Here is a 26,681-nt window from a genome sequence, read left to right as displayed (position 1 = left end):
AGCAAGTTCTGAAATGATCAAGTAAGTCACTTTACCTTTCAACCTTTTCAAGTAAACTGGAACATCACTCTTAATACTTTTGGAATCCTCTTCTGTTCTTTCCCATAGCATCTGAGGAGGGTTGTTCTGTGCTAGCCAGTCAGCTACTTTATTTTCCGGTGCCATCATTCCTGTTTGAATCCCTGGTAGGTCTTGAGTTCCGGGAGAAGACTTCTTGGACTTGTGGCGCTGATCAGAAGCAAATTTTGTCACATGGTCTCTAATAGTTACCTTCCCTGGGGTACTGTCATCAAATTCAATGGTGAATGAAGCATGCCCTGCACCTGCTGTATGGGAACTTGGTGTGTCTTTTGTCGGGATTTCATGAATAGTGCTCTCTGCTATTTGTGATGGCTGCTGAAATTCTTTGGTAGGGATTTCAAAGTAACTCGGTTCCCTACAGAGAGGGAAAAGTACGTCTTCACTTGCAGCTGCAGATTGTTCCTCAACGTGCTTGGCATCTATGCTGCACCCTAATAAAAAAATAAGAGAAAATTCAAAATATTTGGGAGCTTCTAGCACAGAAGGAAATATAATCATGGCCATTTGTATTACGCCATGAGAATCAGAAGGTAGATCAGAGCCTGGATGAAAAACCGGCAAATGTCAGAGAGAAGAGATGTCGACTATAAACACAGCGTTCAGGTACCAACAGAAGATGCAAGAGAAGCCGCGACAGCAAGAGATGGATCCTTCATGGCTAGACCGTATTTTTTCCAAATTGGATCCAGAAATCATCCAAGTGCAAAAGAACTGAAATCAAATGTGGATGGAGATGCACGTTCAACACACATATCTTAGAGTGACAGAAAAAATAGGAATTTCCTTATCAAGTCAGGAGGATGAAATATGAACAAAAAGTACAGCTTCTGCACAAAGTAGAAATAAACATGAGGTCACCATGTGAGCAATGTTCTAGAAGTAATTATTCCACTTACCATTCTTCACCATGACACTGAGAGGCATTACTTCTCGAATTACAAAAATAACATTGATGTGCGATCCTTGTGAGAAGATGGATACATTTTGTAAAGAATGAAAGAATAACTAAAGATAAAACATGGTTTGCTTGCAGCACTGCGATCCAAGCAGCAGTGTGAAAGAAATAGGTTAAAAATAGAAAATTTAGTTGCCAGCCAATAAGCCCAGAAGAACATTCACGTATATATCTATACATGTGTCAGAATATGCACAAGTGTCAAGAATTCTTGGAGGAAAGCTGAATTAAATCTCAGATCAAAACAACCAGAGTTGGCAGAAGAAGTGAGCAACGCTGGGGTGCTGTCACTATTGTTCTGCTGTCTCAGAAATGAATATAAAGGTATAAAAATGCATTTATACATAATAAATGTAAATGAATAAGTAAACAAAATACATAAATGAAAATGATAATTGAAAAATTTTTGTAAACTGTGTTACCAGATACTACAAATGCAAAAAATAAATAGAGAAATAAAAAAGATTAAGCTGCTCTCTTTTTCAGGAAGCAAAAGAACCATAGCCATTATTAAGATGATAAAGAGTTCAAATGAAAAACATTTTCCTAAAGCTCATAAAAGCACTCCGTTTTTAAACAGATTGATGGGAAAACTGTATGCAGGTAATTTACTAGGAGGAAAGGCAATACAGGGAGACTAGGCTGTTTCCAGTCATTCCCCAATTAAGTGAAGTAATATTTGGTCTCTTGAAGCATCGAATATGAGATCTTGATGGGATTCTTCAGGTGCTGTAATTGAATTCTTGGCAGTACTCTCTGAATATAAACAAACATCAAACTGTTTGCTTTCAGGTAACAAGAAGGGGACAGCAACACTGCTGTCATCCAGTGTGTGGAACAGGGTATAGAGAACATCAAGCACCAGTCCCCCCGCCTCCCAAAACAAAACACTACACAGAAGGTAAACAGAGTATCTAACAAAAACAACTTTCAATGTAAAGCAAAAATTTTACATGCTATTTGGAAGAAGAGATTATACAAGACTAAAAAACCTAAGTCATGTTTTAAAAATTTCTTTCAGAGTTAATTCATCTTTATCTTAATAAAAAAATGTTCACTTGGATTCTGTTTACTCTGAAGGCCTGTCATTTAAAATTTCCATGACAGTAAAATTAGGCACTTCCCATGTATTAATGAATTCACTAATAAATGCTATTTGTAGTTTTTCATACATGGACTTATTTCCTGTTCATTACGGTGTACTGTACTTGGTCAATTCCATATAGGACAACTGGCTTATAAACCTATCCTCTCTTACCTATGTATCTATCTATCTATCTATACACATGTATACAATCACTCAGTCATTTATTATCTGCTTTGCTCATCTTTCTAGCAACAGGATAATACTGGCTGGGAATAAGGGGTGGTACTTTCTTACTACCACCACCAGATACCCAAATAAAATGATGTGGCTGAAGTGCAAGCCCAAACCGTGAAAAGCTGCTCCGGGGGTATAACACTTACTATCTATTTGTCATTCATGATTTAAAGGAATATTTTCCTAATTTTCCTTCCTTGTGAAGGAAAAGTTCACAGTTAATATTGACATACTTTCAACATGTTTTCACATTATAACACATAAAAACAGCCTAGATCAACTGCACACCACTGCTTTAAAGGTTATCACCCCTTAGTCCTACATCCAAGTCACCTTTACTTCAAGGACTGGAAACCTGAGACTTACACAACTTATCCAGAAATCAGTTATCTTGCAACATCAGGTAGCACAGTAGAGGGGAAAGGCAGCATGTTATGATCTGATGAATCCTGTGTCTGTCAGTCTTTAATTCTCATTTTTCTCATCGGAAATAATGGTATCTATGCATGAGATCACTGTCATGATCCAGTGAGGTTCAGTATTAAGTGACATAATGTACATTACCCAGAACAAAGCCTGGCACAAAGTAGGCACACAAATAAATGTTTCTCTCTTTTCCCCAACTCTCCAACATAGCTAAGAATTAGGGAAACAAGAAAAACTAACTCTAAAAAACTCAAGAAGGATACAATAACACCTATACTCCCATATTCATGACCTTTACTAACAGAAAAGTCACTCACTCAAGAGTCTTTTTACTATCTGCACAGACACATGTAGCAAACCTGAAGTGAGGATTAAGGTAAGATACACTGCACCAAGAAGTAAGGGTCAGACAGATGGCAGGAGTAAGACAAAAAACAAGAGCTTGGGACCCAGCTCAGAACCACAACAGTCCAGAACCATTCTGTGCAGAGGGCCAACAGTCCCACACCCTGTAATGTCTCCCAAGGCTGTCATGTGATGTATCACACTGCAGTAAGTGACATCCATCATGATGACTTTGGGTCATAAACCAGAAACTTATATTATATTCAGGCTTCTCCACTTGAGAAGACAGTGATATGGGTAATTCATTAATAGAAATATAGAAAATGGTCAAACTTTTACAGAAATTGTCAGCTGTAAAAGTTCAGTCATTTGGAAAATTCATTACGTGAAGGAATTCATCTCTCTGGAGATGATAAAAACAGATCAAGTGTGGACCTACTACACTTGGGAAATGTAGGCCTACTAGAAAAATTATTGGGAAAATTAATACAGAAGAATAAAACAGCTCTATCTCAGAACGCTGATGGAACAGATTCTGGAAATCTGTGAATTTAACATTCATTTACCTTCAAACTCAGTTCTGTTTATACCATATTAAGTAAATTAATATATTAAATATACTAATATTTTGAGTATACTAATATTCTGTCATAATCTCAACTGCTAGGTATTTAAAACTATCTAATAAGTGATTATGCTAGAATTGCTTATCTAAATCAGAAGAGAAAATGGGGACAATACACCTCCAGAAAAGCCATTCCCTTCATTCTTCTGTACGAAATTAAGAAATATTCAATTCCAGATGCTAAAGGCAATGATGAAAGCACATTCACTCAGCCTACAACATACATCCAGCCTGGCATATTCAAGGACTGCAAATAAAGACTAGGAAACAGCAAAAGGAGTCACAACTTGAAAGTTTCCAAATTTAGTGTGATTAGATGAAAATCAACGTAAAAGAGCCAGAGCTTTATTCCTCACAGCTGCACGCACCTTCTTTTCAAACACACCTTTGCAACACTAGAAGACCTTTAGATGTAACCTACGTAAATGTTTACAGCAAGTTAGCAGGCCCTGGGCGCACCTATAGCTAAAGTGAGGGCAGTTCTCCTTTTTAATTGGACTAAAAATACTTGGACAATTTCTGGAGAATTTGATTGCTCCAGTATATACATTTGCTTCCAGGGTTAGGTCTGTAGGAGATTATGGATACATGTGGACCCACTGAGAGGGACATAAGAAATTACTAGGTCGCAGATACTCTATTAGCTTTTCTGAAATGTTCCCCCCTCCTAACAATTACTAAGATTTTGCATTCTAATAATGGGTAACCAAGAAGCAAGTCACTTTTTGTATTTACAAGTTGCATGCTTAAAGCATAAATGGATCACTTATTTTCATAACTGGAAACATTTAATAACACTTTCAAAATGATCAAATTAAATAAGTACCCATCTTCAAACTGATTCTACAATCTCGACTAGTATCATAAGTTATTTCAGGTCAGTAAACTGTTCCCCTCATCCTATATTGTAAAAACTGCCAATGATAAATCTGAAACAATAACATCCTTGCACTAACATAAGAAAGCAGATAAGATTCTCTCACAAGACACCTAATAGGCTAAATCTGGCTGGGTTCTTCAAGCAATTTAACACAAACATAAATCACTTAATTCCTTCTTACTCAAAAATAATCCCAAGATTATGAGACAGCTTTTGTCATCTGGCAAAAATGACACTCAATGAGACATGCCACATAAGCTGATAATCATTTAAGAATTTAGTTTCATTCACACAGATGGCCATGAGGGGAGACACCCCCCTATGCGGCCCTATATGCCCACTGTGGACTGGAGGGCTGAGAAAGGGAGAAAAACCAGTTGCTGATGACACTGTAGAGATGCCTTAGCCAACCCTGAAGAGGTACAGTTATTTAAGCCAGGAAATTTCTTTCCTGTTCAGTCTCAGGTAGCATTTGTTATTTGCATCTGATGTAATGCTGAATGACACTCAGTATGAATACTAAGTATTTCTAAGCTTGGACATGAAGAAAACTGCTGGTGGAGAGAAACAAGGAAGCTACGATGGGAATTTATTTGCAAAGTTGACAACTTCAGTTTGGGGCACTTGCAAAATCAAGTTGATAAAGCCAGCTTTCTTAGACCTGTCCAAGGTCAAATTAGCACATATTTAAATAACAGTGTTCTTAATCAATTTATTTATTTATTATCTTGTACAATTAGGGTCGAAGGTAGAAAATTGAGAAGAGTTGTGCTGGGATCTATCTTTGACTCAGTCAGACTTAGTTTTCCAGACTGCTCCCTGGTACCTGTGTTCAATTCCTACAGTTCTGGATCCTTATCTGACATTATCGTAGAAACTGCCCGTTTCACCCTTTGGTGTTGATGTCTTTGCCAAGTCCTTAACGTGACGAATGACACCTCCATTCATTTCCTGGAAATCTTGACCCTTGCTGGTTTAAGGGCACTTGGTTCATTACTAAATCCCTCCAGCAACACAAGAATATGTTCCTTGACTATTAATGTGACCCAGAACTAATTTTTCATTCTGGCTGAACTTGGCTAGTCTTGCTACCATATCCCAACAAACAAAGCAAACTGAGGTTTTAAATAAGTTTTAATTTTATATCACATTTCTGAACATAACAGTAACTGTTCATTTAAAAACATGATTATATACCTGTGAATCTAAGGAAACACACAATTCGTTTGTGCCCACTATTTTGGTCTAATTGAAACATTTTAAAAATTCTTTTTAAATACCTTAAATGCTCAATTACATTATTAATCTATTTTCCAAGTTTTAATCTCATAAGTTGGAAAAACCTTTTAAATAAAATGATACTGGAATTAATACTTTATATGAGAATCATTCATAATAAACTTAAAATGACAACATCATTAAGACATTCATCAACATTTTTTATTAAATTAAGGAGTAGTAGATATCTTTTTTTCAGAGTTGCCAGATTTTTGTTTAATTACAAATTCTTCCCCAAATGTCCATTTAATGTCACAGTCTTGAGATTTTCCTTACCTGCTGTTCCAGTTTCATGACTTTTTTCTTCAGGTTTGCCATTTGACTTGAAAGCCCTTTGTTCATCCACCTCATCATCCCCCCACCATGATGGCTGCCCATATAATGGAGTACCACGGGGCATCGCAGAAATATCTGGAAAAGGTGAAAAAAAATCTGTCTAAAGCATATGAAACAGAAAAAAAAAATGGTTTTGCACAATGCTAGAATTGTCTGGCTAATTTATTAAATGAAAACAACATATAGTCTAGATAGTTGAAGAGTACTCTAAGTTGAAAAACTTAAGTTTTTGTGTCAGACCTTATTCAATGTTGGACATGACTAAATAAATGAAATTTTGCACTGGCTGATATCTAAGTAATGCACACTGCTGTAACCTAATAGCTTTTTGCTAAGGTGTACTCAGTGTTTTGGTATACAGAAATGGCTCATTAAGTAAGTCGAGATAAAAAAGACAAAAGTAAGTTTTGGTATGAATGACCATGATAAAGTTTTTTAAGCCTAGGGGGACTGTACAGTAACTAAATTTAACCTAGATGTTAACATGACTAGTAGATTTATATTTGAGCAAATTTGGTAATGCCTATTCTATTAATATAAAAAAATTGTTTTTGTATGAATAGGATTATTTATGTAGAGCTGTTCCTGGAACATCATATATACAATAATAATTATGATGACATAATATCATTGGATATTTCCTTTTATTTTTTTAGATTTTTTATTGTTACTTTTAAATTTTTTTAACATTTATTTACTTTTGAGAGACAGAGAGAGACAGAACACGAGCAGGGGAGGGGCAGAGAGAGAGGGAGACACAAAATCCGAAGCAGGCTCCAAGCTCCGAGCTGTCAGCACAGAGCCTGAACTCACGAACCATGACATCATGACCTGAGCCAAAGCTGGACGCTCAACTAACTGAACCACCCAGGTGCCGCTGGATATTTCCTTTTAATTCACTTGTTATAATTCAAAAAAAGCAGACAAACATTAAATAAAAATATTGAAAACTATATTTATTTCTCTCAAATATTTAAATATATTAAACACACCTACATATAACTGTCATATATAATTATGTGTTATAAAATGCTTTCTAATGAAAGCGTTGGCTATATTAAAACCTACTCTAAAATTGTCATTATTACAAATTTATATGGACATGGCCAACTTTTTTAGAACAAAGGATGCAATTTCTTCATAACCACGTATAAATATGGTATTTTCAAACAGGTTAACTTACCCATGGCTTTTTCCTCAGACTTCAGTGCTTCTGTGGCTTTATGCTGCACCTCTGCTGATGTATCTGCTCCCTTTGAATCCAGGCTTTTGGCACACGCAGATTTTGATAACTCTGATTCTGAAGATTTTTGGGACAGCTGAAGCTGAATGGTAAACTTCTCATGCTATAAAACGTTTAAAAATGAAAGTGAAACATCCACGAGTGAAATCGACCCTAGCAAATGGTGGATTTACAAAGGAAATAAGTAAAAAATGTTTACCTTTAGTGCTTCTTCAGGGACCCTCATTTCTCCTCGAACTACAGTGAAAAGATTTGTATGTAAACAAGGCTAAGGAAGAATATATTTCAAAATTGTGATAATCAAGCTTAAAATAATCAAAGATAATTTAGGAATTGTCCTATTTTCAATAGGTAATTACAACAGAAGTATCATATTCCCCTTAAGAGTTAAATGTTAAAATATGCTCATAACTGTGAGGACTTTACTTTTTAAATACCAGAGAAAAATCTTGGGGCACCTGGGTGGCTCAGTTGGTTAAGCATCTCACTTCAGCTCAGGTCATGATCTCATGGTGCGTGGGTTCGAGCCCCGCGTGGGGCTCTCTGCTGACAGCTTGGAGCCTGGAACCTGCTTTGGATTCTTTGTCTCCCTCGTTCTCTGCCCCTCCCCATTTGTGCCCTCCTTCTCTCTCTCTCTCTCTTTCAAAAATAAAGAAACATTAAAAAAAAATACATACTAGAGAAAAATCTTAAAATCTAGCAAATAATTCTAAACTTAATAACGGCCTTCAGGAAGTAAATAACTGGGTAATAAATCAGAGCACAAAGACATGTTCAGTCCTCACAAACAAACAATATGACTACAAAGAAGAAAAAGCACCTGGATCAAATTATATTAATACTTAATCACAAAAATGTAAAAGGAAGTATGTCATCAGTGATTATCCAACAGCAAATCCTGAAAGAATTCGATTACTCAGACTTCACAAGCATTGATAAAAATGAAGCTCACTCTGAAAGTGCAAAAGAAATTCTATAATTAGGGTCCTTACAACAACCACAATCACCCCTTTCCTCCAGACATTGCAATCAGGGTCGTATCACACTGACAAACAACCGATTCTATACAATTAGAACCAAATGCTAGAAATAATGGGTGCTTTCATTATTATGCCAAAAAGAACAATGCCTCTGTATATTAAAAAACATCTTTCACTAAACAGTAAAGGTCACATTTCCCACCATTACTTAACCCTGTACTGAAAGGACTTTTATAACCATGTACTAAATTCTATTATCCTTTACCAATTCATAGCACCCTATGACTTCAAGGCTAGAAAGCTGTAATTATCACAAATGATTGGGGTAAAAATAGTTCCCATGCATAAGGAGCAGTAAACTTGCAAATGAGTTTTTAACTTCTATTTCTGTTCATTAAAATGATAAAAATTCAGAATTTTTTGGAATTGTAAAGAGCTTTAGGGACTATCCTGTTTAATTCCTGTTTAATATCTCATCCTTCTCTTCTATACATAGGGAACTTGAGGAATGGAAGGGCAAAACCTAAGACGAGAATCTTGTCGGCTGAAACCCAGTCCAGTGTTCCTGTAGCTGTGAAATATTAGAATTTTCCTTTTTTGTTATATGTATATGCTGATACATATTTGCTGACATATATGAAAATAAGTATTTCATAATTAGTAATTTCATACTTAATGAAAAATAAAAGTCCAGTGACTTTGTTTTATACCCAAGAAATGCATGAACAGCTGGAGGAGATTCACAGCATTTGCATACTTCCAATGGAAAACACAGTGTCTCAAAAAAACAGAAAGCCATTTCCATTTTTTCAATGGGAAACACCAATGATTTTAGCCTGCTCTGGGGGTTTTCCCGTGCTCCATTCAAGTTTATTGCTGAGGGAGTTCCAGGCTGTCCCCTAAGGCTAGTGTGGGGTCTTATGTTTACACTGAAGACTCCTTGAAGATCTGGGAAAACTTGAGAGAGCCCACCCTTCTTGGGGTCAAACACTTCATCTTTCAAAAAGTTTCATGTGTGTGAAACCAAAGATTTCAAGGATCCTCTTGTTTGGGTCATAAGTTCACCTGAGAACACCGGTCTGGCTGGGAGATTCTGAGACTGCCCTAATTCCAGCTTAGCTACCTTCTTCCTAATGTAACTTCCTAAGTTATAAAAAGTTTAAAATCCTACTTATTAAAAATTGTATCTGTTAGGTTATTTCCCTGTTTCTTTACATCGGGCTGTGATTGCGATTTTACATCTTCCCTATGCTCAGTTTATTCAAGAAATGTTTATTGGGGCACCAGGTGGCTCAGTAGGTTAAGTGCCTGACTTCAGCTCAGGTCATGATCTCCTGGTTCGTGGGTTTGAGCTCAGCATCTGGCACCACAATTACAGTGTGGAGCCTGCTTGGGATTCTCTCTTTCTTTCTCTCTTTCTCTCTCTCTCTGCCCCTCCCCCACTTGTGCTCCCTTCAGGGAGCTGTCTCTAAATAAATAAACTTAAAAAAAAAAAAATGTTTATCTACAAGTGGGGTCAAAGAAACTCATCTGCATACTAGTAATGCATTCAAAAACATCTTATCTAAATGTTATCTCTTATCTAGATAATCTTAGCTAGATAAAACATCTTATCTAAATGACAATTAAAGCTAACTAAAAGGAGGGCAACATTTTGAACAGTTTTAGTTACTCCTAGGGCCTTAAAACAACAGGTGTCAGTGTGAACATGCATCTCAAAAATCATTTTAAAAATTAATTTAAGTTGCTTCACTCGGGAGATACCAAACACTTACAGAAGAAATCAAATATTATATATGAGTTTTTGTTGCTTGGTACAAGGTTTCCAGTGTTAAGGTTTCAAAAGATGCTGTATTTTCAAACTGTTTAATGGGCATTAATACAATATTCTCTGAAAAGCTGTATTACTAAAAAGAATGTGACTTTCATGGTGTTGAAGACACTGGATGCCACAACAAATGAGAATACTTGAATTATTTTACACAATGAAAAATACATTCTTTTTCTAAAATTTATGTGTCTTATATGTGTGATTTAAAATACATATATAGTAAGACTACCCTTAAAAATTTTCCTTCAAGTTAGCCAAAAACTTGTCTGTTTGGATCTTCTCCTTAGAAATATGGGAAATTTAGGGGCACCTGGGAGGCTCAGTCGGTTAGGTGTTCGACTTTGGCTCAGGTCGTTATCTCACTGTTTGTGGGTTCTAGTCCCATGTCGGGCTCTGGGCTGACAGCTCGGGGCCTGGAGCCTGCTTCGGATTCTGTGTCTCCCTCTCTCTCAAAAATAAATAAACATTAAAAAAAACCAAAACATTGTTTTAAAGAAATGTGGGAAATTTAGGGGTGCCTGCATGGCTCAGTTGGTTAAGCACCCAACCCTTGATTTCAGCTCAGGACATTATCTCCCAGTTTGTGAGTTCAGGCCCCCCATCAGGCTCTGTGATGACAGTTTGGAGTCTGCTTGGTATTCTCTCTCTCCCTCTCTCTGCCCCTCCTCTGCTCGTGTTCTCTCTCTCCCTCTCAAAATAAATAAATAAACATTAAAAAAATATATATGGGAAATTTGTTTGACTACATTCATAATATAATACACAATTATGCTAAAATAGATTGCACATTGTATTAACAAGGCAGGTCCTAGAAGATGCCAAAGTTAAAAAAAAAAAAAAAAAAAGTTCATAGCAGAAAACCTTCCAAGGGTAAAATTTTATTTCTTTAAGCAAACTTTCTACTAGCTTAAGTTTGTCTTTATCTTCAGAAAGATGTATCGTTTTGTTCTGGCAGATCAATTCCTTTGTCCAGCTTTTAGAAAACCTTGTTTTAAAACAACTCCTTTAAACTTTTCTTCTATGACTTTATTCCATATCTAATAGCTCATGTCAATTTCTTAAATTTAGCTCTCTCAAACTTTGGAAACATCCTCCATTTTTGAAATCTGGAAAGTGTGTTCATGCTTTGTTGTGGACATCAATCACATTAATCGGGAAGAACCCTAACTTCTCTAAATGAAGAGTCTTTGATTTTTAGTTATGTTTATCCCCTTCCCGATCATTTTAGCAGCCATGATCTGGACCCAAACACACAATGCCATAGGTAATGTTCCAATTATAGATAAATCATCATCTTAAAAGCCACAACAATGATTTTTACCTTGTTTCTAATACAATTAATCCAATCGTTTTGTGGACATTATAGGAATAGACAACTACTTTGGGAAAAAGCAGCCCATTAAAAAAATTAAGGTACTAGGTTCTTATAATAACCCTGAGATGACTGAGATGGTAAGGATTTTGAGATTTATGGTATTTAAGTAATGTTTAAATCATTTTCCACTAAACATGGAAACCATATCATATTCTGATATTCCTTCTAGTTCACCAGTGATTCCATCTTTTTTTCTTTTTAATGTTTATTTTTGAGACAGAGATAGAGTGCGAGCAGACACAGAGAGAGGGAGACACAGATCTGAAGCAGGCTCCAGGCTCTGAGCTGTCAGCACAGAGCCTGACGCGGGGCTTGAACTCATGAACCATGAGATCACGACCTGAGCCAAAGTCGGATGCTTAACTGACAGCCACCTAGGCACCCCTGCATCTTAATCTTTTTTAGACTGGTTCCTTATCTCTCCCACCTCTTAATACTGGTATAGAATAGGTTTCAGTTCTTGGATCTCTTACCAATCTATATACACTACTATATATTAACTACTACTTTTCCAGACACATGAAAGCTGAAAGAATTCATCACTAGCAAAACCATACTGCAAGAAATGTTAAAGGAAGCCCTGAGCAGAAAGAAAATGATATCAGATGAGAAGAACAGATCTATAAAGAGGAGCGAAGAGCATGAGAAATGATAGTTACACTGGTTTAAGCTATAAGAGTACAATGGGCATAAAGATATGATATTTTTATTTCAATCTCATTAAAAGATAATTGACCTTCCACTTGTAATAATGTAGTATGGAGTTTGTAACATCTAAGAATAGAGTTTGACAATCATAGCACAAAGGTCAGTACAGAAGAAATGAAAGTATACTACTGTAAGGTTCTTATACTATATGTGAATTGGTATAATATTGCTTGAAGATACAACTTAAAGAAGTAACTACAAATCTTGAAGCAACCAATCAAATAAAAAAGTTATAGTTAATAAGCCAATAAAAGACATAAAATGGCATCATACAAAATGTTCAAAAAATCCAAAATAAATTAGAGGAAAAAGAAAACTGATGGCACAAATAGAACAAATATCAAGATGACAGAGGTAAACCTAATTACATCAATAATCACACTGAATGTGAACGACCTAAATCCCCTAATTAAGGCAGAAATGATCAGATTGAATAAAAAAAATACCAACTGTATGATGCCTACTTTAAATGTAAAGATACAAATAGGTTAAAGCAAAAGAATATAAAAAAGAATAGAAAAGATGTTCCTTGCTAACGGCAATCCAAAGAAAGGAAAGAAAGAAGAAAGAGAAAGCTGGAACAACTAAATCAATGTCAAAACAAACTATATTTTAGAGCAAAGAACATTGTCTTGAATAGAGCAGGTCTTTTTCTTTTATTTATTTTTTTTAAGTTTATTTATTTATTTTGAGGGAGAGTGAAAGTGTGAGCTGGGGAGGGGTAGAAAGAGAAGGAGCCAGAGAATCCCAAGCAGACTCCAAGCCCAGCACAAAGCCCTACTTGTGGCTTGATCTCATGACTGCGAGATCAAGACTTGAGCTGATATCAAGAATTGAACACTCAACCCACTGAGCCACCTAGGTGCCCCCAGCAGGTCAATTTATAATAATTAATGGGATCAATTCATCAAGAAGATATTTTAATCCTAAATGTTTATGTACCTAATAACCAGGTTTCGAATTATATGAAGAAAAACTACTGCAAGGAGAAATAAGCAAATCCGTAATTATAGCCTAAGATTTCAATATTGATGTCTCAATTAACAGAACAAGTAGACAATCATTCGGTAAAACATAGAAGGTGTGAACCAAATTGGCCTGACATTAATAGAACACTTCACCCAAACAACAGAAATGCACATTCTTTTCAAGTACATATGGAAAACTTACCAGGAGAGATAAATTAGGTATATTCTGGGCCATAGGACAAGTCTCAATAAATTTAAAACGATTTGAGACATACAAAGTATGTTCTCTCATCAGCATGGAATTAAATTAGAAATTAATAACAGAAAGTCTCTGGGAAAATCTCCAAATTACTTAGAAACTAACAAACTTATTCAAAATTATTTGAATAACCAGTACTCAAAAATCAAGAGAAATCAGAAAGTATTTTGAACAGTAGAGCAGTACTTAGGAGAAAATTTATAGAACTAAAAGCCTATATTAAAAAAAAGGTCTCAAACGAATAACCTCAGTTTTTATCTAGGAAAAAGAAATTAATAAGATACAAATCAAAGAGAAAATAGAGGAAACTCAGTTAAACCAAAAGCTTGTTTTTCTCAGAAGATTCTTCCCATTTTCTCCATGAAATTCACTCTACCCACAGAATTCTGTCAGTTAATGGTGACTCTACTTTTCCAACTGCTGAGATCAAGTGCCAAATCTTGGACTTTCTTTCATTCTACTTCCAATCTAATCAAGAATATTACTGGCTTCCTCTTCAAGATGCACCCATAATCTGACTCCTCACCACCTCCTCTTTCAACCACCCTGCCGTAAACCTCTGACTCACTTGGGGCTACTACACAGCCTCCTAACTCACCTCCCTCTTTTCACCGAGGCCCACTTCCATCCTTAGTCTTCTTGAACAAGAATAGCCACAGGATGTTTCTAAGTAAGTCATTATCATGTCACTCTTCTGGTCAAACCCCTGTAAATGGCTCCCCATTCCACTTAGAATAGAAGTCAAAATCCTTGCAATGGTCTGTTAGGGCTGATGTGCACCCCACTCCCATACCCCATCTTCCTACTCTTTACTGGTCCCAACCACAATGACTTTTGAAGGCTATTCTTCAAACATGCCAAACATGTTGCTGCTTCAAGTCCTTTGTATTTAACTCTTCTATCTTCCTGAAGAGCAATTTCCCCTGATATCCATATGGCCAGCTTCTTTACTTTCTCCTTATCTTTGCTCCACTGTGGGCTCCATGAATATCCTTTTTTAAAATTACAACCTCCCACTCCCCACCACGAGCTCTCTGGATCCCCCAGTTACACTTTTTCTCCATAGAACTTATCATCCTCTGCTATTCTTTTTTTGTGTGCTGTCAGCTTCCTTCAACCCCATTAGAGTATAATCGCCAGGAGGACACGTATGATCGCCAAGAGGACAGAGTGGTCTGTTTCTTTCACTTTCGTGTCCCCAGACCATGGGGACAAGGATCTCCCAGCACACAGGAGATACACACATTTAATAACTATGAAGTGAATAACCTTAGGCTTGCATATCTGCTAAAGTTTGGCCATTTGGACACTTAAGAGCTCCTTTTTGATTACTGCAGGGATTATTATCCCTCATGAGTTTATAGTCATTTCTTAAACTTGGATATTTCTTCCACTACTGGCATTTCCAAATCACTTAATTTCTTTAATTAGAAAAGCGCTTGTGGCAGATAAATTTTGTGTCTTCAGTTCTATCTCAATTCATGGTAAGATGTTCCTTCTATTACTGTGACATTGTAATAAAGAGTTTTCCACTCCAAAGAAGAGGAGTTCGTAAACTGGCTAACTATTAAGCTTAATTTTAATAAAAATAAAGCACAATTATTTCAGCCAAATATAAAACAGGTAAATGTAACATATAAAATTTGTTTTAAAAATTTCATCCTAATGTTCATTTATGTATAGTTTTCAAAAATCATAAGCAATAGGAGATGCTATTTTAAAATAATAAAATTTACTAAGCCTACTCTGAAGATTTGGATAACAGTTCTGGTTCAACACCGATTCATAACACGAAGAAAGTCTTTTGGAACCAACAAAACATTTGTCCCAGCAACTCCTATTGCTGACTATTATGAGCTGGTATATAAAAAAGGAAGTATTAGTTCACTACTAAGAAATCACTACACAAATTGTAAAAGTGGGAGTTATTTCTCAGCAGTTGTTTTCTTTCCTTTTTTTTAATGTTTATTTGAGAGAGAGAGGGAGAGAGCGAGCGAGCGAGGGAGGGGCAAAGAGAGAAAAAACAGGCTCCAGGAGAATCTGAAACAGGCTCCAGGCTCGGAGCTGTCAGCACAGAGCCTGACATGGGGCTCAAACTCACAAGCTGTGAGATCATGACCCGAGCTGAAGTCAGGCGCTCAACCGCGGACTGAGCCACCCAGGAGCCCCTCAACAGTTTTCTCTTGATTTAAAAGTCAAAGTAAACATTATAGAGTTTTATTGTAACTCAGATTTTCTATTTTCTCATGTTTTGAATCAGATTAAGGAGGTATTTAAATTCAAAAAATATATATTTGCATTTATTGTTTGATGAAACTTTTTATGCTGGTGGAAAATGGTCCATGGATCAAGGCTTTAATGTTAATTCTTAATCATTTTATGTGATTCATATTCTTAAAAGGATTTAAAACATACAACTCATAAATACTAAGATTCAACGGTTTCATTTTTCAATGTTCCTTTGCTGTACAAGTATAAAGTTCATATGATGTGCTAAAAACTATTTTTCATAAATTTTAAGTTAAATCTAAGAAAAAAAAAACTGGTTATGCTTTAAGAACAATTTTAAAGTGTTAGTACATTTATTTTATCTATGCATCAACTCCAGGTAGCTGAGACTACATTTGCTATAGTATAGTGATAAAAGTCCATCTGACTTGCCAATGTTTAATATATTCTTCAATATTAAAATCCAGATAAATGTAGTAACTGAAAAAATGAAAACTCAAGAAAAACATTCAGTATAAAGTGGAATATGTATATTTTAATTAAATAAAGTAAGTCCCCTTTATTTCAAAGCTTTTTGCCTTATATGAATAGAAATGCTTTATTCTTCTTCACTAGTGGTGTTTACTATACCCTAAGGAGGACAAAGTCATGTCCCCACTCACTTCTTAGAAATCTATTTTGTTACTTACTTATTTATTTATTAAAAGATTTTATTTTTAAGTAATCTCTACAACCAACGTGGGGCTCAAGCTCTGAGATCAAGAGTCGCATGCTCTACTGAATGAGCCAGCCAGGCGCCCCTAGAATCCTATTTTTAACGAAAGAATTTTAAATACACACTAACTGTATAATGAACTGAGCCAGGGAGTATGGGTCTCAGAAGATATAGGATACTGAAAAATCTGAGTTAAATAAGTGATAGAGACAGAATTCTTAAAACAGAGTAAAAGTACTAATGGGAAAAAAAGGTAGGGATAAGTTCTCACACTCCTCCCGGGACACTGATCTGTGCCATGCTCATCCAAACAACAACAAAATCCCTGGGCTGGGCTAATATTAAACAGTCCTTTGTCCTCTCCTTGTTACATTCTCTGATACCCAAATTACACATGTAAATACCACTGCTGAAACTATAGGGATGGGGGAAAAGCTGAGTCCATCAACTTTTCTAGGATTATTTTTAGGAATAGGCATAACAACCAGAAAATATACGTATTATTTTTAAACATGTATTTTAGTATGGGAGGGCAAAGAGACTTCTAGCATGCCTTTACTGAAAATTCTTAGATCAAGAAATGTTAATGTACATCAGAAAAGCTTTATGAATAAATTCAATAAATGCACAAAATCATATAAGGATATCATATCCAAATCTCAGCTTATCTTCAAGTTTCAAGGTGATATAAGTCTGTTCTGGAATCCTTACATCATTCACAAAAGTCTACAAAGAGAGAAAAAGATCTTAGGTTATATATGAAGTATTAATTATTACATTTCAGACAAACAAACACTCAAACCTTATACTTAAAAATACATTAGCTATGGTGGCTAACACAGCTTGTGTATTACAAAATGTGCCATGCATCTTATAGGCTGATAAATGATTTTCATACTAAGTCTTTTATTAATAATTGAACACACAAAGAACCAGGCTGTACCTCCTCTAAGTCCATCATGCTGCCAAGACAAATACAGGCATTTAAAAATGATGCTAAGAAAAGCTCCTAATGTGAAGCTGGCAAATTGTAAAATACTTAACTTTTGATATATCATCAAGATGCAGGGGACTCAATTTTAGCTTTTTTCAGACAATTCTAATTATTTGTGAGGTCTGATGTTTCATTTCATTACTTTTTAAAAAAATTTATTTATTTTGAGAGAGAGCTCGAGCGAGTGGGGGAGGGGCAGAGAGAGAGAGAGAATTCCAATCAGTAGCTTGATGCAGGGCTCGAACTCAAAACAGTGGGATCATGACCTGAACCAAAACCAAGAGTCAGATGCTCAACTGACTGAGCCACCCAGGTGCCCCTATTCCATTTTTTAAAGTAAATTTTCTTTTTGTTCTTTAGAAGAATTCTAAGAATAAAAGTAATGAAATACTGGGACACCTGGCGGCTCAGTCAGTTGAGCGTCTGACTCCTGGTTTCAGCTCTGGTCGTGATCTCACAGTTCATGGGTTCAAGCCCCACATTGGTCTCTGGACCTGCTTGAGATTCTCTCTCTCTCCCTCTTTCTTCTCTAACCCTTCCCCTGCTCACAAGCACATGCCCTCTCCTCTCTCTCTCAAAATAAAGAAATAAACTTAAAAAAAAAAAAGGAATAAAACTGCTATTCTATTTCACAATTGCCATATGAGTCTTTTAGACCTTTTTATGACTCTAAGATACATTATGGGATCTTACTGATCTTATTTTTCCTTTTTTTTTTTTGAAACACTGTGCTATTTCACATCATTATTTTATCATTACTCATCAATTATTTCTAACTATGCTGAAAATGACCAACATAATAAGAAAACAGAAGAAAATGGAATTGCCCAGAACATTGCTATCCAACAGAAATATAGTGCAAGCCCCAAATGCAAGCCAAACATATACTATTAAATTTTCCAGTAGGTGCATTAAAAAAGTTAATGTAAAAGGTGAGATTAATTTTAATGCTATATTTTAACCCAACCCATATATCCAAAATAGTACCATTTCAACAAATAATTAAATATTTTTCAATAAGAACTTGACCAATTCTGTATTTCACATTTTCACAGCATTCTTGCATCTTTTGATGTTTTCCAACACTTATTTGATTTAGTTTCTAAGTGGATAAATGCCCAAGGCAGGTATCTATCAGGTAACTAGAAGCAAAGATGATGTAAAAAGAAATAAATTAACCTTCTGTTAACAAACCTAAAACTGAGAAATGTTTTGCAATAATAGAAGAAAGCTATCATCTTAATAAAACTATAAGCTATCAAAGTCTTAAAAATAATGCATTTTGACAATACAATGCAAGAAGAACTAGAAATAATGATAAGCTAGAACCAGCTGGATATGTACTTGAAATTTGAAAAGCAACATTTACAAAACGGATATATATCCCAGGTCTCCCTTGACAACTGATGAACAATACCCATTTTGTGTATTATGTACCTTTCAAAACCAGAAAAATATGAAATAAAAATATGAGCTTGTCATGACTAATTTTTACTTAAAATTTCAAGTTGTTTTTCATTATCCTTTTATCCTTACTTCCGCAAATTATTTGTAAAAAGACAAAGAGTCAACTAGACACAGATGGCAAATGGTGATGACTATTTTTCCTGGCACGTTGGAAGTTAAATTGGAATTTGCTAGATTCACAGAACACAGAACAATGTTATACTTAACTGCTCAGAATGCAGGTATCATATAAATACCCAAGTTTTCCTCTGGTAGGCTGAAACTTTAAAAATTACTTTTTTCCTAGTGAATTCCATTTTTTAAAATCTTCTATTTTATTGGATTTGAGATGGCCATAATACCTTATCTGGGAAAGCTCCCTCCATGGTGAGGAAGTTCAGAAGGGTCCTAAGTGACATACAGTAAAATATTACAGGAAATTATGTGATTACGGTCATATGCTCAAATTCCTATGCAAGACTAGCACTTTGTAATAGGTCACAGAATACCAATTTATAAATCTATAGAAAAAATTAGAAGTTATAGTCTTAATTTCAAGCACAGATATATGAAGATAGTGGCATACTGCTAAAACTTGAGATCACACCTTAGTATGATGCATGAGTAATCCTAGAAAATAAGCTTCCAACAACCTTCACAGAAAGATTAAAATGTTAATATAAAGAAAATTTTGAATACAGGCATTTATAAGCTTTAATTTCATGTTCATTTCCAAAATGAACATTTTACAGTGTTTTAAAAGTTACACCCTGAGGCAGGCACCTGGGTGGCTCATTCAGTTAAGTGTCTGACTTTGGCTCAGGTCATGATCTCATGGTTCGTGAGTTCAAGTCCCACGTAGGGCTCTGTGCTGACAGCTTGGAGCCTGGAGCCTGCTTCAGATTCTGTGTCTCCCTCTCTCTCTGCCCCGCCCCCACTCACGTTCTCTCTGTCTCCCTCAAAAATGAACATTAAAAAAAAAAGTTAAACCTTGAGTTTTCCAAAATATTCTATGTAGAGTTACAAAACAGAAGAGCTTTTTCAAATGATGGAAAAGAAAAGAATAAAAGAAAACATTAATTCACTGATGTTTAGTATGCAGAAGACAAGCAATTAGATACTTGATGTACAAGGAATGCCACACTTCTAAGCCAGTTTTACTTAAAATTGTTTCAACTTAAACAACCATTTTACTCAAAAGGCTTAACATGACCAATCAGATCCACGCAAAGCTTAAGACAGCTCAATTCTCTTAATTATTAAGCACCTACTGTGTGTTTAACATACATACTAGGTAGGTACTTGCAGAACAAGAAACATACAATTTTAATATGCTGGCATTTATGACAGAAATATTCCCTAAGGTCTAAGAAGGCTTAGGAAATATGAGCCAAACGCAAAGTTTCAGCTTACAAAAATGCAAGTGAAAACATCTGAAGGGAAAAAGTCTCCTGAAGGTCTGAAATTACGCAAGGAGGAGAGAAAATTTCAAAGAGCAACAGGCAAAAAAAAAAAAAATCATTTAAGTAAATCAATTATGGAGCTATTTTAGTAAGTCAAACATGGGGAAAAATAGGATTGATTCCTTACGTCAACACCATTTGATCACACTTGTGCCTTGTAGGAGGAACAGACAACAACAAGGAGGCACAGAGAATGAATTGACAAACATCTGAGTTCAGAAGTGGAATAAGAGCTGGGATTCACACTGAGGTCTCTGAACTACAAATCCCACATTCTCTACAACTCAAGGAAGTATGAGTGCCCGAGCCAGGCCAGCTCTTCAAACTCCCTCTTCCAAACCACTAGCTCATAGAAGCAAACCAAACTAGAAAAACATCTATTTATTTGACATACAACAAAATTGCATAATTGATTGCATAAAACCACATAACCACTGTGTATTGTATTAACGCTCTGGGAAATCTGAACAGAGTGAGTGGCCAGGGGCGTAACCACCCCAATCACACTGCCAGAGACAAAAGTCATCTCTTTTTTCCTTCTCCTCTGCATACTCTCTCCACTCTACGCCACTGTGGTCTGATGCTGGTAGAAACCCCAGTGCGAAAAGGGGATCCAGCAGAAGCTAGAACACAGGGAGTCGAGGGGGCAGCCTAGAACAAAAGCCAGAGGTAGAATGCCACGGGAGGCACATGGCAGAGGCCACAGTGGCTCTCAGAGGGGCAAGTGCCCCAGTGGGAGAGGGAGGCAGGAAGAAGTGAAGGCAAATAAGGGTTCTCATAGGAGAAGCTTCTAGGGGCTTGCAGAGAAACAGGCCACCATAACATCAGCAACAAAACCCGTTCCAGCTTCCTTAGGCAGAGCAATCTCATTTTGGTAGCAATAACATCAAGTATAAATCTAGGTCCCCTGGGAGTGTTCTTTTAGGGTAGGATGAAAGGGAGGAGTGAAAGTGGTCACAGTTAAGAGTTATTTATAAGCTGGGGTTAGTTGGTACGTGCTTTTAAAAAAAATAAGGCAGTGGATTCACTGGAAAGCATGTAGGCTACAGGGTGCTGCACTCGTTGTCACTGCTTTGCTTGCCACGCCACCACCGCCAGCACTTACTGAATGCTCACCACCTACTGTTCTAATCATTTACAATATGAACTTATTTATAGCTTTGGCACAACCTGAGAGAAACGCCATTTTGCTACGAACATTAAAAAAGTTGAGGAACAGAAAAATTAAGTAACCCGTCTACAGTTACGTCACTGGTAAGAATTCAAGCGGGGCTCATAACCACTACATCGTGTCCCCTGACTTCTGAAATTACTGCTGTTAACCTGATGCTCAAATTTCTAGAGTTATATGAATATGAAGAGCAAACGGTCTCCTTACGGATTAAGCGCACGGCAGCTGGTGGTTCACAGCTCTGTTCTGGTGTATTCCCTAGGCTGCCATCTGGGTCAGAGCACAGTTATCGCTTGTGTGACGGATGCTCCCAAGTTCCGTAACAGGCACAAACTCACACGTACTGTCGTCAGGCTGCATCCCCACGCCAGTACTACTGAGCAGGAATTTCCATTTCATTAGCTGAAAGCTAAAACCAGGGAACTGAACTTGTCAGTCCTCACACTCACAAATATGAAGATGTATGAGGAAACCAAATTTCAGAAAGTGATTGTCCCTGTGTTTAGGACTGGTAAATTACAGACTGACATTCAAATCTAGGTACTGATTTCAAGTTCAAAATGCAAATGTGGCCCCCTATGAGTTATTATCTTCCACAGAATTACTGAGTATAATCGAATTATGAAGAAAGGTCAACCTAGAGAAACTTAGAAGTACTTCACCTGACTTCTTTTTATAATGAAAAACAAGTAATTTTTATATTTGATCACAGTCTTTTAAAAGAATAAAACACTGTGATGTAATTCTCACTTATTGTTTTCCAAGATAATAATGTAAAGACATCTACGCATAGCACTGTGGTAAAGATCAATCTTTCTGGCTTAAAACCAGAACATAACATTGTTAAAACAGTCCACATACAGAAGTTAAAACTTTTCTCCATAAATTCCTTAATAAAGAAAATAAATTCAATTTCATCAAAAAAAGACTGTATTCGTGCACTGTGCAGACTCCTGAGCAAACATGCATGACTGTTCAGGAGCTCATGACTCAACACCATGACAGAGAAGTAAAAGAAGATGTAATACAAAGCAGAGAAAGCACCCCAAATCAAGATTAAAACAAAGGCTTACAGATGTGGAGAAGGACGAAAGAAGTTCTGCAACTAGGAGCTGGGAATCACAGTAGCTTACTCACCTGTCTCACGTTAGAACGGTTTCTACCTAGTCTGCTCTGTTTCTGCTTTATCTGCTCCACGTGTTATTAATGACGTCAGCAAGTTAATACTCCTAAATACCTTTCCTTTGTTCCTTCCCTTCAGGAAGAAGTGGAATCTGGGCTTGACTCGTATAAATTTATAAGTACAACTTTTCTAAATGACAAGGCAGATGGGAGAACTACTAGGTTGAAGAAAATCTAACAAAGTATTCGGAGGAGGAGACAGGACAGCAGCAGAACTACTATTCGGGAAGCAGGACAAGGGAAAGCCCAAGGGAGCAGGAATCTGGAAAAGTGTCAAATGTGAGGGATTTTGGTTCAACCCTGAATTGAGACTTAATTCTGTGTGCCATGAGAAACAAATAAAGGCTAGAATAAAACTAATAGAAAAACAAAGTATCTCAAAGATTAAACATCAGTCCTTCAGTACCAGGGCAACTTAGAACAAGAAAACAATGTTTCACTATAATTGTTCAATTTCTGCATAAAGTTAATTTTTTTTTTCAATATATGAAGTTTATTGTCAAATTGGTTTCCATACAACACCCAGTGCTCATCCCAAAATCTGCATAAAGTTTAATGTATATTTCAAAAAGCAGTGGCAGTTGGAAGCAGTGGGGATACATTTAGTTTCTGTTAAATTCATTTTAGTAATTTCAACAGCACAGATGTAGACAAATATTGCATCAGCTTATATTACCAAGGCTATTAGAAAATTAAAAAATAAGAAATTATTCAATACTTCAGCATTCTCTTAGTCTGTGGCTAGTTATGTTCCAACAATGTGGAAAGACCAAATGAAGAATTAGGAAAAAAAACTCACTGCAGTAACACAAAAATATCTTCAAAGCAGGAATACAGAAAAGCAATAATGAATACTGGTGTTTAGATCACAAAGTCACATGTTTAAGGTTAATGGATGTGTTTCCTGTCTTTTTTACTCTAGCACAGAAAGTTCTCCAGCAGCTGGCATCAAACTATGTTTTCACCTTTATCTTCTAAGTTAACCTATACTTCTTGGGCTCCCAAGAGTCCTTTTTTTCATACTTACTGCCATGGCTTTCCACTATTCTCCCACATATAAATTCAAACCATCCGGTGAGGTCAAATTTCATTTCATCTCCTTAAAGAAGTCTTTTTTAACCATTATGGATAGTAAGAACCAGCAACCGTCTGCATTCCTGTATTTACTGCCTATACAGTTTCTTGGGAACATGGGCTCATTCCGTATTCTACTGTATGGTCCCCAAAGTGCCACGTATCTAATAAGCCTTTAGAAGTAAAATGCAAACCCGGGTGCCTGGGTGGCTCAGTTGGTTAAGTGTCCAACTTTGTTTGGCTCAGGTCACGATCTCGCAGTTTGTGGGTTCAAACCCTGTGCCGGGCTCTGTGCTGACAGCTCAGAGCCTGGAGCTTGCTTTGGATTCTGTGTCTCCCTCGCTCTCTCTCTGCTCCTCCCCAACTTGCGCATGCACGCAAAACAAAAAAAAACAAAAAAAAAACAAAAAAACAACCCAGAAAGAAAGTAAAATGCAAACTAAAGAGAAGGAAATATAACACAAATAGCAACTATAACCTGATCTGTTTACTTACAATATTAAAAAAATATTCAAATAAAGCAAAAGAGAAAATCTTCACTTACCCCATTTAGGCTGCCCAAATCTTTCACCAAATGTTCATCTGTAGAAGTGTCATAATTGATTACAGCATGTTGCTTATCCACACTACGGGACTGAAAGGAAGTTTTCTGAGTTAGTAAATACAAGAAAATACTAGAATAACAAACACAAAGTTTTTTGGCTAGATACTTCATATTAATAGGATAACAGATAAGTATCAGGAAATATCAAAGTAAAAGTGGATTAAATGAGATTTAAACTGTGTTACTACTATATAACACAAATTTGGCATCACTCCCCAAAGAAGAAAGCTGCCAAAATTTGAAGATGTTCTTCGGATGTCCATGCACATGCGCTCACGCTCCAGAGCTTAGCGACTTGTCTGTAGATAGAAGCACCTGAAAGATGAACTGTATAAAGGCCTGTGGAAACTTTTATTGAAAGAAATATCAATCCAGTCACAGGAAGAAACAGTCTGAGAACCACAAAGAATCTGAACTCAGTAACACTGAGGGCTACTCTGTGAACCTTGGTATACAAAAAGCAAAGGAAGTATCCCACATGGGAAGAGACAGGACTTCCAGTTCCCAGTCCAACATGTCAAGAGCCTGGAGTCATCAGTCCCATCCTTACAAGAGAAAAGATGCACAAACTGAAAATCAAAAATAGTCTTTATTTTATCAGAGAATTGAGGTCATATGGCCAACTGCCACCCTGACAACTAGAGAGACAGGTGAAATCAGAGAATCACAGCTTCCTGAACACAGAAACCATGGCTGTAGCCGGCAGGGCAAGAAAACTTAAGGGTAAGATGTGTAATTGCTAGAGATGTGAATGCGAACTAGCTTGCAGACAAAAGCTCCCAGGGACACAGCACTGGGGGCCATCACTGCCATGGGTTCATGAGCTTTACCCTGGGAGCCCCACAAGGGTGTCAGGGTGAAGACTGGAGAAACTCTTCTTGTGTTCCCCTCAGTATGAGAGTGAAATACACCCAGAGCATTCTGTCACCAAGCGCCTGTCCTCCAGGAAGACTACTTTACCAGTGCTCAACCAACGTGGCTTTTACCAGCGCCTGACATGGGAGAACAGGAATCCCGAACTCCAGTCTCCTCTAGCCTTCCTGTCTCACCTCAGGAAGAGATGAGATGCACTTGTGGAGGTCATGACCTCACTGAAAGACTGAGAACTAATCACAGCATTATGGAACGCTTCCTTTCCCTCCAAATGCTACCATCACATCCACAGGGGTTTACACATGCACACAGTAAGAGATTACAATGGAAAAAATGGCTAAATTCAGATTATTGAACAAAAAGGGTCTCCAAGGACACTCAAAAAACCACAGGAGAGACAGAAACAAGGACACCAGAGGAAACGTTAACTTCTGATACTTTCAGCTACAGCCAACAGCAACCTCGGCCTAACTCCCAGCCACACCCACAAAATGAGGAGAGGGTCAGCAGCTAATAAAATAACAATACAGACGTAAATCCTAGTTGAAATTGTCCTATCCAAAAAAGTATCACCAAAATTAAAAGTCCTTGCCTCAATTAGCTTAAATCCCATATTGAAAAGTTCTGGTTTTCCTTCTAAGTACGTTAGAAAGAAACAGTATGCGACCTAAAATAATCTTCCAACAAAACCTAAACATTCATCACACGTACATTTTCATTCTTAAAAGTTTTAAAAGTTGGGTTTTGGTTTGGTTTTCTCTGAAACCTCAGTTTCTCTAGGACAAACTGCAAACCCCAGACTCAAGAGCGACTTTGGGCAGAGCAGTATTAATGCCACTTCTCTACAACTTACCTGAAAACCAATTATTGTGTCAACTTATAACTGTAACCAATACAAAACATCTGCATTAATCTAAAAGTTACTTAAACTTTTAGTTTTTACTGTTGTGTTTTAAATCGTTGCTCTGTTTAATGAAGTCCTAAATTCAGTTATTAGGGTGACAAAAAGAAATGTGGCACCATTAGGAAAATAATTCCTCCATATTGCGGATTTACCAAGTTGAATTAGTCTAACGATAAAAATCACATGCTGTAAGGCAACTGAGATTTCAGGTATATGTAGTCTCTTAATAAATATGAATGAAACATCCATCATAAATAATCTCTGTGAGGAAGAAAATAGTAGGAGCTCAAGTCTTAGCACGGTGTACTGAAATTCATGGGGGGAAATTTAAATGAGAGCAGAGAAAAGAAAAATCATACAGGGAAGGGAAGTTACGGTTAGATACGGAAAACAAGCCAAATGGCTGCGCATGGAG

At 36.6% G+C, this 26,681-nt stretch overlaps 1 protein-coding gene and 1 long non-coding RNA gene across 21 annotated transcripts in view; one reads left to right on the top strand and one right to left on the bottom strand.

The window, feature by feature from the left end:
• Positions 1 to 23,557, top strand: part of LOC122212480 — a 47,517-nt gene extending 23,960 nt beyond the window's left edge. For 3 of the 4 annotated variants that reach the window (XR_006199163.1, XR_006199164.1, XR_006199161.1), the window contains 3 exons: positions 1,829 to 1,937; positions 6,221 to 6,331; positions 21,617 to 22,386. This is a non-coding gene — a long non-coding RNA (uncharacterized LOC122212480). Of the gene's footprint in view, positions 1 to 1,828; positions 1,938 to 6,220; positions 6,332 to 21,616; positions 22,387 to 22,890 lie in introns of those variants that run through there. The other variant, XR_006199162.1, reaches the window with a different exon arrangement.
• Positions 1 to 26,681, bottom strand: part of CEP170 (centrosomal protein 170) — a 128,039-nt gene that overhangs the window by 53,992 nt on the left and 47,366 nt on the right. For 16 of the 17 annotated variants that reach the window (XR_006199160.1, XM_042926479.1, XM_042926483.1 and 13 more), the window contains exons 3-8: positions 24,430 to 24,519; positions 17,203 to 17,281; positions 7,690 to 7,748; positions 7,431 to 7,593; positions 6,188 to 6,322; positions 36 to 512 (exon numbers count right to left, since the gene is read on the bottom strand). Coding sequence is in view for 16 of the 17 variants with exons in the window: in XM_042926479.1 (XP_042782413.1) it covers positions 36 to 512; positions 6,188 to 6,322; positions 7,431 to 7,593; positions 7,690 to 7,748; positions 17,203 to 17,281; positions 24,430 to 24,519 (1,003 nt within the window). In the remaining variant the exon portion in view is untranslated. The remainder of the gene's footprint in view (positions 1 to 35; positions 513 to 6,187; positions 6,323 to 7,430; positions 7,594 to 7,689; positions 7,749 to 17,202; positions 17,282 to 24,429; positions 24,520 to 26,681) is intronic. The other variant, XM_042926491.1, reaches the window with a different exon arrangement.

The sequence above is a fragment of the Panthera leo genome, chromosome F3 (assembly GCF_018350215.1).
Source record: "Panthera leo isolate Ple1 chromosome F3, P.leo_Ple1_pat1.1, whole genome shotgun sequence".
Taxonomy (NCBI): Eukaryota; Metazoa; Chordata; class Mammalia; order Carnivora; family Felidae; genus Panthera; species Panthera leo.
This window is presented reverse-complemented; position numbering and strand designations above follow the sequence as displayed.